The following is a 15,420-nucleotide window of genomic DNA, read 5'->3' on the forward strand; positions in this document are numbered from 1 at the left end:
CTCTCTCTCTGTCTGTCTGTCTGTCTGTCTGTCTGTCTGTCTGTCTCTGTCTCTCTCTCTCTCTCTCTCTCTCTCTCTCTCTCTCTCTCTCTCTCTCTCTCTCTGTCTGTCTGTCTCTCTGTCTCTCTGTCTCTCTCTCGTTTCCGTCCCAGACCCCTGATCAAACTCAGCATCACATGGAGGAAGAACAGGGTTCTTGTCACCAGTGGTCTGAGTGACTTCAACCGCAGACTGACCATTATCAGCCCTGTGGTCAGTGACTCAGGGTTCTATGAGTGTGAGGTGGTCCTCCGCAGCAGCAGTGTGCCTTCTGTCAACGCTGGGGCCTACCTACATATTCAAGGTAATAATATATCTGGGGCCTACCTACATATTCAAGGTAATAATATATCTGGGGCCTACCTACATGTTCAAGGTAATAATATATCTGGGGCCTACCTACATGTTCAAGGTAAGAATATATCTGGGGCCTACCTACATGTTCAAGGTAAGAATATATCTGGGGCCTACCTACATGTTCAAGGTAAGAATATATCTGGGGCCTACCTACATGTTCAAGGTAAGAATATATCTGGGGCCTACCTACATGTTCAAGGTAAGAATATATCTGGGGCCTACCTACATGTTCAAGGTAAGAATATATCTGGGGCCTACCTACATGTTCAAGGTAATAATATATCTGGGGCCTACCTACATGTTCAAGGTAAGAATATATCTGGGGCCTACCTACATGTTCAAGGTAAGACTGTGGCCTCTTAGGGTTCTAATTACATGTACAGGGTGATAATCTGGGGCATTCTTACATGTTCAAGGTATGCATTAGTTTAGTTTGATCTGTGTTCATGAATTTACGATTCTGAATGGCCGAATCATATCTTGAGAAACATGTGTTTTGCGTAAATCCTGCAAATGTGTGAGACTTTTAGTGGATGACCATATCTCTCTCTCCTTCAGAGCCTCCCCAGTTTGTGAAGGAACCAGAGAAACACATTACTGCCGAGATGGAGAAAGTGGTGGATATCCCCTGCCAGGCACGAGGTGAGACGTGCACATTTCCGGGTATCTGTGTGTATGCATATGCATTCATATGTGTCCGTATGGACGCACATGTATGAGTTCAGAGCATGATCACATGTGTATCTGTCTGTGTCTATGTGTGTGTATTTCTGTCCCCACATATCCACATATCCAGGTATGTGTGTATTTCTGTCCCCACATATCCACATATCCAGGTATGTGTGTATTTCTGTCCCCACATATCCACATATCCAGGTATGTGTGTATTTCTGTCCCCACATATCCACATATCCAGGTATGTGTGTATTTCTGTCCCCACATATCCACATATCCAGGTATGTGTGTATTTCTGTCCCCACATATCCACATATCCAGGTATGTGTGTATTTCTGTCCCCACATATCCACATATCCATATATACACATATCCAGGTATGTGTGTGTTTGATTATATATCCCCACATATCCACATATCCAGGACAAAAGTGTGTTTACCACTTTTCCAGTACATAACTACCTCTCTCCCTCCTCTAGGTGTGCCTCAGCCAGACATTGTGTGGTATAAGGATGCGGTGCCCATCAGTCCGGTGAAGACCCCGAGGTACAGGGTGTTGGTGGGAGGCAGTCTGCAGGTCAACGGCCTTCTGCCCGATGACACAGGAATGTTCCAGTGTTTCGCCCGGAACCTAGCTGGAGAGGTGCAGACCAACACCTACCTGGCTGTCACTAGTGAGTCTCCATGCTGTTCTTTTTATTATTTTTACTCACCGTCTGAGTCCTTGCGCTCCCTTTACTCATTCATTCTACATACTTCCTGCGTTGATGTGTACCACTTATTTCAACCCTGTTATCCGAATGAATGGTTCTGTTAGTACACCCCTCCCTCTCTCTACCTGAAGCACCGTCCTCTAATCTGTCTCAGCCTACCTGGTTTATTGCTGCTCTCCCTGTTCTCTATCGGTGTGCCACGTACCACTCCCTTCTCTTTCTACTAACTCTCTTTGTTTACCTTCCTCTCTTTCTCTCTCTCTCTGTCACTTCCACGAGTGGCATGCCCTGATGTCATCTTCTAAGACTTTGATTAATTGCCTGTTGGGAACGGGGGAGAAGGCTTTGTCAACCTGTCTTTTCCCTTTTCCTTCACTCCCTCGCTCTCTCTCTTTCGCGCTCTCTCTCTTTCTTTCTGGGTTGTGAGTGGATGGTATGAAGGGAATGACTGCTGTGTTGATCCTGGGAGTGTTAGAGCTACAAAGTGCTCGCTGAACACAGATCCAGGACAGAGAAAAAGTCTGTCTCAGACACATCCATTAATGTCTGGAGGGGTTTGATGAGTTCCTATTGAAGACAACTTCTTTCCCTCACCTCTCTGTAACCCTCTGCCTGCCTTTGTGCTTCCAATCAATGTGTGTGAAGGGGGTGTGTGTGTGTGTGTGTGTGTGTGTGTGTGTGTGTGTGTGTGTGTGTGTGTGTGTGTGTGTGTGTGTGTGTGTGTGTGTGTGCTTGCCCGTGTACATGCGTGTGTTTGTATGTCTTTTTTCAACAACAAAAATTGACCTGCACCGTACCTTCTCTCTCAACAGTATGTGTAGTCTGTGTCTCTAACCTGCTCTCTCTCCGTCTCTTGTGTGTGCGCGTACGTGTGTGTGTGTGTGTGTGTGTGTGTGTGTGTGTGTGTGTGTGTGTGTGTGTGTGTCTGTGTCTCTAACCTGCTCTCTCTCCGTCTCTTGTGTGTGCGCGTACGTGTGTGTGTGTGTGTGTGTGTGTGTGTGTGTGTGTGTGTGTGTGTGTGTGTGTGTGTGTGTGTCTGTGTCTCTAACCTGCTCTCTCTCCGTCTCTCGTGTGTGCGCGTACGTGTGTGTGTGTGTGTGTGTGTGTGTGTGTGTGTGTGTGTGTGTGTGTGTGTGTGTGTGTGTGTCTGTGTCTCTAACCTGCTCTCTCTCCGTCTCTCGTGTGTGCGCGTACGTGTGTGTCTCCCCTCAGGCATCGCCCCTAACATCACAGCCGGGCCATCCGACAGTACAGTGATTGATGGCATGTCAATCATCCTCCACTGTGAAACATCAGGAGCTCCCAGACCGGCCATCACCTGGCAGAAAGGTCAGACTCTCTCCACTGCACCCCTCCACCAGGCACACACTGTGTCATAGGGGAGAAGCAGACATTCACAATATGGTTTTTACATTATGATTGAATAATGAACTTAACCAGAATGGAGCAGTCCAATCATAACATTACTCAAATATCTGCAAAAGGCTGGATGAATCCACAGTATATCCCATGGTACCAGTCTATCTAGCTCATGCAGACTAATACCAGCCATTAGTTTATTACGTTTTTTATTGAACCTTTATTTAAGCAGAGAGTCATATTTTTTATTTTTATTTTTTTTATTTCCCCCTTTATTTAACCAGGTAGGCCAGTTGAGAACAAGTTCTCATTTACAACTGCGACCTGGCCAAGATAAAGCAAAGCAGTGCGACACAAACAACAACACAGTTCTCATGGAATAAACAAACATACAGTCAATAATACAATAGAAAAATATACAGTGTGTGCAAATGAGGTAGGATAAGGGAGGTAAAGGCAATAAATAGGCCATAGTGGCAAAATAATTACAATATAGCATTAACACTGGAGTGATAAGTGTGCACGTAGAGATACTGGGGTGCAAAGGAGCAAAATAAATCAAATAACTAATAGTATGGGGATGAGGTAGTTGGATGGGCTATTTACAGATGGGCTATGTACAGGTGCAGTGATCTGTGAGCTGCTCTGACAGCTGATGCGTAAAGCTAGTAAGGGAAACATGAGTCTCCAGCTTCAGTGATTTTTGTAGTTCGTTCCAGTCATTGGCAGCAGAGAACTGGAAGGAATGGCGGCCGAAGGAGGAATTGGCTTTGGGGGTGACCAGTGAAATATATCTGCTGGAGTGCTTGCTACAAGTGGGTGCTGCTATGGTGACCAGTGAGCTGAGATAAGGCGTGGGCTTTACCTAGCAGAGACTTATAGATGACGTGGAGCCAGTGGGTTTAGCGACGAATATGAAGTGAGGGCCAGCCAACGAGAGCATACAGGTTGCACTGGTGGATAGTATATGGGGCTTTGGTGACAAAACGGGTGGCACTGTGATAGACTGCATCCAATTTGCTGAGTAGAGTGTTGGAGGCTATTTTGTAAATGACATGGCCGAAGTCAAGGATTGGTAGGATAGTCAGTTTTACGAGGGTATGTTTGCCAGCATGAGTGTAGGATGCTTTGTTGCGAAATAGGAAGCCGATTCTAGATTTAATTTTGGATTGGAGATCCTTAATGTGAGTCTGGAAGGAGAGTTTACAGTCTAACCAGACACCCAGGTATTTGTAGTTGTCCACATATTCAGAACCGTCCAGAGTAGTGAAGCTGGACGGATGGGCAGGTGTGGGCAGCGATATTGAGCCACAGGTCTCTTTTGCAAATTAACATTGAATACAAAATGAAATCAATAAATAGTATCAATCAATCAATCAGTTACCACAAACACTCCTACATTTTCCAAACCCAACAAGACATCAGAGGTCAATTACAAAAACACATATGAGTATCCCCAATTAACTGTGTTTCTCTCTCTCTCTTTCTCTCTCTCTCTCCCACTCTCTCTCTCTACCCCCAGGTGAGCGTGTCCTGGCCAGTGGTTCTGTCCAGCTGCCCAGGTTCACCCTGCTGGAGTCAGGCAGCCTGCTCATCTCTCCCTCCCACTTATCAGATGCTGGCACCTATACCTGCATGGCCAGCAATTCCCGGGGCATAGACGAGGCTGCTGCTGACCTGTTGGTGTGGGGTGAGTGTGTGTGTGTAGGTGGGAGGAGGGAGTGTCTTGTGCACTGTGTCAGTCCCTGGGTGAGACTCGCTAAATCTTGCACATTTTGATGATGTCACATAGCAGACTATTATCTGATTGGTTGATGGACTTGATCCAGGGACAACGTGTGACTTGTTCCAGGGACAGCATGTGACTTGATCCAGTGACAAAATGTGCCACTTGGCGAAATCAGAACATGTGTGTTCATGCATCCACTCTCTCTCTCCCCTATAGCTCGTACACGTATCAACACTCCCCCTCAGGACCAGAGTGTCATCAAAGGCACCAAGGCCACCATGACCTGTGGAGTTACACACGACCCCAGTGTCACCGTTAGGTAGGAGATCACACACCAATCACGATGTACAGTGACACAAACGCACACACACAACGCACCCACACACACACATCCACCAACCAAACCACCCACCGACCAACACACAAACACAGAGAGACACACACATAGAAGCACAGAATAGTGCTGAGCGATTAACCAAAATGTGGCTCATTTTTCCGTTTTTAAACAACTCGTGGACAACATTGTTCAATTATTTCTCTAAAGATAAACCTGTTCGATGTAGTAGGGAGATGTAGTAGGGAGATGTAGTAGGGAGATGTAGTAGGGAGATGTAGTAGGGAGATGTAGTAGGGAGATGTAGTAGGGAGATGTAGTAGGGAGATGTAGTAGGGAGATGTAGTCTCCAAAGGCTAAGATTCTACATAGTTTAGAGCAAAATTACAATGTGTTTTGCATCATTAACTACAATGACCATTTTCAATTGCGCGCCTACTTGTCCGGTCTGTGTGTTCCTGAGGCCCCTGCTACATTAGGTTAGTGTCAGACAGGCCCTGAGAGAAGAGACAGAAGAATGTGTGATGGAGAGGGATAGAAAGCTGTTGTTTTGAGGTATCTCTACCTGAAAATACATGATCTAAGTGATTTGATAGTTGGTATTCAGCAGTCATTAAAGTATGCCTTATTTACTTTGAAGAACTACGAAAATAGTGATTTTGTCAGACAACGTAGGCAGCAGCTCTATAGAGATGAGATGATGACTTGGAATGAAATAATAAAGTCATCATATAAAACAAATATAATATATACAACAACTGAAATAATTCATTAAAGTAAAGTACTGTGAGTAAATGATGGTTAATAATTGATAAGCAGTAATGGGCATCACTACCATTATGGGACTTTTACTCCTTATTTTATTCTGTGTTGTTACAGCATTCAACCCACATAATGCATTGTGCATTTAATTACCAAAAAAATGATTGAAACCAAAATTGAAAACTGTGATATTTAAAAAAATAATCAAGACGAAACCGAACCAACCTTAAAAAAGCACTGATCGCTCAGCATTAACACACAGACACACATGTACACTTTTCTCCAACCTTACATACAACAGCACACACTAACAATGCACAAAATGACAAGGTCACAGAGGCCCGAGACTACACCTGCTGTGCATGTTAAGAAGCAATACACATACAGCACCTTCCCACCTGTCCTACAATAACACCACAGTCTAAAACTATTGAGCTGTGTGACGTAGGACACTAATACAAAGTATAGTCAAGTTCAATAGCTGTCAGTATTCAGATCTCGCTCTCGATCTCTCTCGATGACTGTGTGTGTGTGTGTGTGTGTGTGTGTGTGTGTGTGTGTGTGTGTGTGCTATGCATTTGAGCTGATCATTTGTGATGTGTTTGAATCAGTCTTTTGATATGCTAGTGTCAGAGACAGTGTTTTCCTGCCCAGTATCCTGCTGTTGTGCTTGGCTACAGTCAAAGTGTGAGAGATGAAAGGAGCCTATAATAGCCCTGGACTTGCCTTTTAATGAAAAGCGAACCGTCAGGGGGATTCTTCTGATTTTTCTGACACATACACACACACAGCAGCAATTAGTACCCCACTTTTTGTGTGTGTGTGTGCGAGTGTGTCCGTGTGTGGATGTGTGATAGTGTGTTTATATAGCAGAGAGAATGTGTGTAAGAGGGAAAATATTGATTGACGCTTTGGAACCACACTCTTCAAACTGGCACTACATGGCCATAAGTATGTGGTCACCCCTTCAAATTAGTGGGTTCGGCTATTTCGGCTATTTCAGCCTCACCCGTTGCTGACAGGTGTATAAAATCGAGCACGCTGGCATGCAATCTCCACAGACAAACACTGGCAGTAGAATGGCCTTACTGAAGAGCTCAGTGACTTTCATAAGATGCCACCTTTCCAACAAGTCAGTTCGTCAAATTTCTGCCCTGCTAGAGCTGACCCGGTCAACTGTAAGTGCTGTTATTGTGAAGTGAAAACTTCTAGAGCAACAACTGCTTAGGTGTAGATATAGTGGTAGGCCACACAAGCTCACAGAACAGGACCGCCGAGTGCTGAAGCATGTAGCAGCTGTCCACATACTTTTTCCGTTATTTTCCGTGTAGTTGACCAATGGTAACTAACATCCAAACTAACTGTGTGTTACACTGTAGGTATGTATGGGAGAAGGAGGGCTCGGTCATCAACGCCCAGTCTATCCCCCGTATCCGGCTGGACTCTGATGGTACCCTTCACATCTCCCAGACCTGGTCAGGTGACATCGGGACCTACACCTGCAGGGTCACCTCTGTAGGGGGCAACGACTCACGCAGCGCACACCTCCGAGTCAGGTAACACCATCGACATATCTCAATCTCCCTCTTTATCGTCCTCTTGTTTTCTCTCCCTCTCTTCCTGTGGTGAACAAGAGATGCTGTGTTTTTTTCTCTGTTCTCCTCCGTTATGGCCTTTTTGAAATTCTCTCTAAATATCTTGTTCTCATTTTAACACAAGCACGCACGGACGCTGTTTTCTCACCTTCAACATTTTCAAACTTTCTGACTTTTTGCACACCTCACTTTCTTTTCTCCACCTCTGACTCATTTTCAGACTCTGAAGACAGTGAAATTTGGCCCGGAGACACACACTCACCACTCCTGTCTCCTGTCTCTCACCTGTTTCACCCCGCTCTTGTCCAGTAGGCAGTAGCGGTGCGTGGGTAAAATCACTGGGGAAGCCAAGCCCCCCCCCCGTGAAACTGGAATTCAACCCCTGTCCAGTGAAGTCCACAAAGCATATTGCATCTACAGTAACAGACAGTTACATGATCTACAGCATGGTCAAGCAAGTTAATGTTTCCGACAGTTTCGGACCACTAAACAACTATTGATTTAGAACCCACAGAATTACAGCAAGTCACAAAGAAAACAGGAGCTGCCTCCACTATTCCAGTACCATTTCAACTTCAACATTTCATCATCAAATCACTTCTGCTTAGTCTAATACAGTGACAACTAAAATATACTAAAAACTATTTAGTCCAATCAATGTGTGTGTGTGTGTGTGTGTGTGTGTGTGTGTGTGTGTGTGTGTGTGCATTCGTGCAAGTAAAAAAACATGTTGACTCCCACTAATGCCATCCTCCTCTCATGTTGACGAAATGGTCTATCACTATTTTGTTGTCCTAGGCTACCTGGCTAAAATGCTTGCTCGCTAGCCTAACTTCCAATCATTGGTAACGTTAGCTAGTTAACATTAGCCTTCTACATCCTACATCTAGCTACGTATCGTAACTTCCATCCTCTCAGGCCAGGGGCACAACAAATGTATGAATGAATGGTTGAATCTGAATCGCCATTACAATCATTGGCCAGTACAGAGAATGAAGTAACACCAAATCCCTATCTCCATCCATGGCTAATTCAGGAAAGGGATGATTTTAGCTAGCTAGCTAGCCACCGGAGGACAACTACACAAGATGCAACAATTCAAGTTTTTCTGTCAATGATGTATTGCTCTCAATGTGATTTGATAAGAGCCAAAATCCAAGCTGGCTTCCCTTGACACGTTGTTTTTGTGCACCAGGACCAATCACAGTTGAGCTAACTCAGTTTAGCTCAGTTTAGCACAATGCTGATTGGCACATTTTTGTATACTTTTTTTTTATCAAGGGAGGCCAAATGCTCGCTGGCTTCCCTTGCCTTCAATGCTACGGGCTAGAGGTCGACCGATTATGATTTTTCAACGCCGATGCCGATTATTGGAGGACCCAAAAAAAAGCCAATACCGATTAATTGGCAGATTTTTACTTATTTATTTATTTGTAATCGTGACAATTACAACAATACTGAATGAACACTTTTATTTTAACTTAATATAATACATCAATAAAATCAATCTTGCCTCAAATAAATAATTAAACATGTTCAATTTGGTTTAAATAATGCAAAAACAAAGTGTGGGAGATGAAAGTAAAAGTGCAATATGTGCCATGTAAAAAATCTAACGTTCCTTGCTCAGAACATGAGAACATATGAAAGCTGGTGGTTCCTTTTAACATGAGTCTTCAATATTCCCAGGTAAGAAGTTTTAGGTTGTAGTTATTATAGGAATAATAGGACTATTTCTCTCTATACCATTTGTATTTCATATACCTTTGACTATTGGATGTTCTTATAGACACTTTAGTATTGTCAGTGTAACAGTATAGCTTCCGTCCCTCTCCTCGCCCCTACCTGGGCTCGAACCAGGAACACATCAAAAACAGCCACCCTCGAAGCATCGTTATCTATTGCTCCACAAATGCTGCGGCCATTGCAGAGCAAGGGGAACAACTACTTCAAGGTCTCAGAGCGAGTGCCATCACCGATTGAAACGCTATTAGCGCGCACCCCGCTAACTAGCTAGCCATTTCACATCTGTTACACCAGCCTAATCTCAGGAGTTGAGAGGCTTGAAGTCATAAACAGCCCAATGCTTGAAGCACAACAAAGAGCTGCTGGCAAATACAAAGTGCTGTTTGAATGAATACTTACGAGCCTGCTGCTGCCTACCACCGCTCAGTCAGACTGCTCTATCAAATATCAAATCATAGACTTAATTATAACATAATAACACACAGAAATACAAGCCTTAGGTCATTAATATGGTCAAATCCGGAACCTATCATTTCGATAACAAAACGTTTATTCTTTCAGTGAAATACCGAACCGTTCTGTATTTTATCTAACTGGTGGCATCCCTAAGTCTAAATATTGCTGTTACTTTGTACAACCTTCAATGTTATGTCATAATTATGTAAAATTCTGGCAAATTAATTACAGTCTTTGTTAGGAATAAATGGTCTTCACACAGTTCACGAAAAGCCAGGCGGCCCAAACTGCTGCATATACCCTGACTGATTGCACAGAACGCAAGAGAAGTGACACAATTTCCCTAGTTAAAAGAAAGTAATGTTAGCAGGCAATATTAACTAAATATGCAGGTTTAAAAATATATACTTGTGTATTGATTTTAAAGAAAGGCATTAATGTTTATGGTTAGGTACATTGTGTAAAGGATTTCCTCCTCTTCTTCCGAAGAGGAGAGGCGAAAAGGATCAGAGGACCAATATGTGGCGTGGTAAGTGTTCATGGTTCTTTTAATATGTAAACTTACACATGAACAACTGATACAACAAAACAAGAAACGTGTGAAACCCTAAACAGCCCTATCTGGTGCAAAACACAAAGACAGGAACAATCACCCACAAACACACAGTGACACCCAGGCTACCTAAGTATGATTCTCAATCAGAGACAACTAATGACACCTGCCTCTGATTGAGAACCATACTAGGCCGAAACATAGAAAACCCCAAATCATAGAAAATCAAACATAGACTGCCCACCCAACTCACGCCCTGACCATACTAACTAAATACAAAACACAGGAAATAAAGGTCAGAACGTGACAGTACCCCCCCCCAAAGGTGCGGACTCCGGCCGCAAAACCTTGACCTATAGGGGAGGGTCTGGGTGGGCGTCTGTCCGCGGTGGCGGCTCTGGCGCAGGACGCGGACCCCACTTCACCATTGTCTTAGTCCGCCTTATTGTCCGCCTCCGTGGCTTTCTCACCATGGCCACCCCTCTCAATGACCCCACTGGACAGAGGGGCAGCTCGGGACAGAGGGGCAGAAGCTCTGGACAGAGGGGCAGAAGCTCTGGACAGAGGGGCAGAAGCTCTGGACAGAGGGGCAGAAGCTCTGGACAGAGGGGCAGAAGCTCTGGCGCCTCTGGACTGAGGGGCTCTGGCGCCTCTGGGCTGACGGGCACTGGCGCCTCAGACTCCGGCAGCGGCGCCGGACAGGCGGGAGGCTCCGGCAGCAGCGCCGGACAGGCGGGAGACTCCGGCCGCAGCGCCGGACAGGCGGGAGACTCCGGCAGCGGCGCCGGACAGGCGGGAGGCTCCGGCAGCGGCGCCGGACAGGCGGGAGGCTCCGGACAGGCGGGAGGCTCCGGCAGCGGCGCCGGACAGGCGGGAGGCTCCGGCAGCGGCGCCGGACAGGCGGGAGGCTCCGGACAGGCGGGAGGCTCCGGCAGCGGCGCCGGACAGGCGGGAGGCTCCAGCAGTGGCGCCGGACAGGCGGGAGGCTCCGGCAGCGGCGCCGGACAGGCGGGAGGCTCCGGCAGTGGCGCCGGACAGGCGGGACCACCTGCAGGGAGGAGACGGAGAGACAGCCTGGTGCGTGGGGCTGCCACAGGAACCACCAGGCTGGGGAGACCTTCAGGAGGCTTGGTGTTAGGAGGAGGCACCTGAAGGACCGGGCTGTGGGGGAGCACTGGAGCTCTGGTGCGCAACCTTGGCACCACTTCCCCAGGCTGGACAACTACTCTAGCCCGGACCCTCCAGAGTGCAGGCACAGGTTGAACCGGGCTGTGGATAAGCACGGGAGATCTAGTGCTCACTACACGCATCTCTCCCCTAGGCTCCACTCCCACATTTGCCCGGCACGAGCGGAGCGCAGGCAGAGGACGCACTGCACCCTCCCAGCGCCCGGAGACACAGCACGCAGAGCCGGCGCAGGATAACCTGGACCAAAACTGCGTACCGGCGACCAGACCCGCTGAGCAGGCACCATACGCCCTGGCTCAATGCCCACACTCGCATGGCACTTTCGGGGGGCTGCCCTATAGCGCACCGGGCTATGGACACGCACTGGCGACACCGTGCGCTTAACCGCATAACACGGTGCCTGACCAGTAATGCGCTGCTTATCATAAGCACGAGGAGTGAGCTCAGGTCTGCTACCTGGCTTAGTACCACACCTCGTCTGCCCCCCCAAAAATTTTTTTTGGGGCTGCCTCTCGTACCTGTCGCACTGCCGTGCTGGCTTCGCCAACCTCATCCTCCTGTAACCCTCCTTGCACTGCTCCATTGAATCCCAGGCGGGCTCCGGCACTCTCCCTGGGTCGACCGCCCACCTGTCTATCTCCTCCCAAGTTGTGTAGTCCTGTGATGCTGGCAGCTGTTGTTGCTGCTGCTGCTGCTGTCGTCGCTGCTGTTTACCACGCCGCTTGGTCCGAGTTGGGTGGGTGATTCTATAAAGGATTTCCTCCTCTTCTTCTGAAGAGGAGAGGCGAAAAGGATCAGAGGACCAATATGCGGCGTGGTAAGTGTCCATGGTTCTTTTAATATGTAAACTTACACATGAACAACTGATACAACAAAACAAGAAACGTGTGAAACCCTAAACAGCCCTATCTGGTGCAAAACACAAAGACAGGAACAATCACCCACAAACACACAGTGACACCCAGGCTACCTAAGTATGATTCTCAATCAGAGACATCTAATGACACCTGCCTCTGATTGAGAACCATACTAGGCCGAAACATAGAAAACCCCAAATCATAGAAAATCAAACATAGACTGCCCACCCAACTCACGCCCTGACCATACTAACTAAATACAAAACACAGGAAATAAAGGTCAGAACGTGACACATTGGTGCAACGACAGTGCTTTTTTTGCGAATGCGCTTGTTAAATCATCACCCGTTTGGAGAAGTAGGCTGTGATTCGATGAGAAATTAACAGGCACCGCATCGATTATATGCAACGCAGGACACACTAGATAAACTAGTAATATCATCAACCATGTGTAGTTAACTAGTGATTATGTTAAGGTTGATTGTTTTTTTTATCAGATACTTTTAAAGCTAGCTAGCAACTTACCTTGGCTTCTTGCTACCCTCGCGTAACAGGTAGTCAGCCTGCCATGCAGGCTCCTCGTGGAGTGCAATGTAAGGCAGGTGTTTAGAGCGTTGGACTAGTAACCGGAAGGTTTCAAAATTGAATCCCCGAGCTGACAAGGAAAAATCTGTCGTTCTGCCCTTGAAAAAGGCAGTTAACCCACCGTTCCTAGGCCGTCATTGAAAATAAGAATGTGTTCTTAACTGACTTGCCTAGTTAATTTCTTATGGCTGAGATCCCGTTACCGGGAGCGATATAACAACAACCAGTGATAGTACAGGGCGCCATATTCAAAAGAACAGAAATCTCATAATTAAAATTCCTCAAACATACATGTATCTTATAACATTTTCAAGGTAGTCTTGTTGTTAATCCCACCACAGTGTCCGATTTCAAATATGATTTACGGGGAAAGCACCACAAACAATTATGTTAGGTCACCAACAACTCACTAAAATACACAGCCAATTTTACCAGCCAAAGAGAGAGAGAGAAAAAGCACATATATAGAGATCAAATTAATCACTAACCTTTGATAATCTTCATCAGATGACACTCATAGGACTTGTTACACAATACATGCATGTTTTGTTTGATAAAGTTCATATTTATATCAGAAAATCTGAGTTTACATTGGCGTATTAGATTCACTAGTTCCAAAAACATCCAGTGATTTTGCATAGCCACATCATTCAACAGAAATATTCATCACAAATGTAGATGATAATACAAGTTATACACATGGAATTGGAATGGAAGAACGCATGCAATAATCTGAGACGGCGCTCAAAAGTAAAAACACCACAGCCGCCAAGATGGCGTCAACAAGAAATGACATGATAAATATTCCCTTACCTTTGATGATCTACATCAGAAAGCACTCCAGGAATCCCAGGTCCACAATAAATGTTTGTTTTGTTCGAAAATGTCTGTTATTTATGTCCAAATACCTTCTTTTGTTAGTGCGTTTGGTATACAATCCAAACACTAATTCTGGTCAGCGTTATATCGGACAAAAACTTCAAAAAGTGATATTACCGGAAACATTTCAAGAAACATTTCAAACTAAGTACAGAATCAATCATTAGGATGTTTTTAACATATAGCTTCAATAAAGTTCCAACCGGAGTAGTCCTTGTCTTCGTGAGCAATGGAATGCTAGTGACTACCACGAGGACTAAACATGATCAGAAAATGGCTGACTGCCAGACACCTGACTGATTCTGCTATCATTCACTCCCACAACATCATAGAAGTCTCATTATAATTTATATTGATGGTTGACATCAAGTGGAACCCCTAGGCAGTGCAAAATCATTCATATCTCAAAGGGATTTCATTGGGGACTCTGGTGAATACATACAAAGCTCAGATTTCTGACTTCCTGTTTTTATTTCAACTCAAGATTTTGCCTGCCAATATGAGTTCTGTTATACTCACAGACATCATTCAAACAGTTTTAGAAACTTTAGAGTGTTTTCTATCCAATACTAATAATACAATGCAAATATTAGAAACTGAGACTGAGGAGCAGGCCGTTTACTTTAGGCACCTTATTCATCCATGCTACTCAATACTGCCCCCCAGCCATAAAAAGTGAAATAAAGTTATATTTTTTTTAAATGGCCACAATCGGTGTCCAAAAATGACGATTACCGATTGTTATGAAAACTTGAAATCGGCCCCAATAAATCGGCCATTCCGATTTAATCGGTCGACCTCTACTACGGACGGCAACGTCATACTCATGACCTACACGTAGAGAGACAGATGGGCGCTGTTTCACTCACTCTGAGGCTTTCTCCTGTGACATACATTCAGCCTCTTATGAATTGAAGGATAACTATGAAACGCAGAGAGACGAAAGATCGATTATTTAAAGTTTTTGTCATTTTTGCCATTTTTGGGGGGAAGCCTCGCTTCCCTTGGCATCCATGAATACACACCACTGCTCCTGTCTGTCTATCTCTCTTTTCTTCTCTGCCCTTCTCTCGTAGGTTCCCATAATGAAGGATTTTGAGTGATTCTTACCTCTAAGAATTGATTAGGAAAACGAATCCAGTCATATCTCCTCTGTCTGCCCGCCTCTCTGATGAGCTCCCTGACTATCTGTCTATCTTCCCCTCACAGGCAGCTGCCCTATGCCCCAGAGAACCCTGTGTCTCTGCTGAGCTCCTCAGAGAAGAGGGCCATCAACCTGACATGGGCCAAACCCTTTGACGGGAACAGCCCCCTAATCCACTACGTCCTGGAGGTCTCCGAGAACAGTGAGTGATCTCAGATGGACACCTGCCAGACGACTCTGAAGTTAATCCGCTGCTCTACGGAGCGCTACATACCTTCAGTCTGAACCTGTCATCCTAGAAGTCGTTTGTGTGACTTCAAAAAGGGGTGTTGCCCACAGCACATTCATCAGCGATTGGATCGTCTCTAACAAATCTAACCATTCAAAGTTTCAAAGTTGATGACGCCATCAGTAGGCAGGCTCTTCCCCAGCCCATTGGTTTCTGGGAC

The 15,420-nt window shown here is 45.6% G+C and overlaps 1 protein-coding gene across 8 annotated transcripts in view; it reads left to right on the forward strand.

The window, feature by feature from the left end:
* Positions 1-15,420, forward strand: part of sdk2b (sidekick cell adhesion molecule 2b) — a 474,295-nt gene that overhangs the window by 398,839 nt on the left and 60,036 nt on the right. For all 8 annotated transcript variants that reach the window (XM_042306157.1, XM_042306161.1, XM_042306158.1 and 5 more), the window contains exons 7-14: positions 153-343; positions 955-1,038; positions 1,551-1,745; positions 2,997-3,113; positions 4,666-4,833; positions 5,089-5,191; positions 7,348-7,524; positions 15,037-15,173. In XM_042306157.1, the coding sequence (XP_042162091.1) occupies positions 153-343; positions 955-1,038; positions 1,551-1,745; positions 2,997-3,113; positions 4,666-4,833; positions 5,089-5,191; positions 7,348-7,524; positions 15,037-15,173 (1,172 nt within the window). The remainder of the gene's footprint in view (positions 1-152; positions 344-954; positions 1,039-1,550; positions 1,746-2,996; positions 3,114-4,665; positions 4,834-5,088; positions 5,192-7,347; positions 7,525-15,036; positions 15,174-15,420) is intronic.

This window comes from Oncorhynchus tshawytscha, linkage group LG25 (assembly GCF_018296145.1).
Source record: "Oncorhynchus tshawytscha isolate Ot180627B linkage group LG25, Otsh_v2.0, whole genome shotgun sequence".
Classification (NCBI taxonomy): domain Eukaryota; kingdom Metazoa; phylum Chordata; class Actinopteri; order Salmoniformes; family Salmonidae; genus Oncorhynchus; species Oncorhynchus tshawytscha.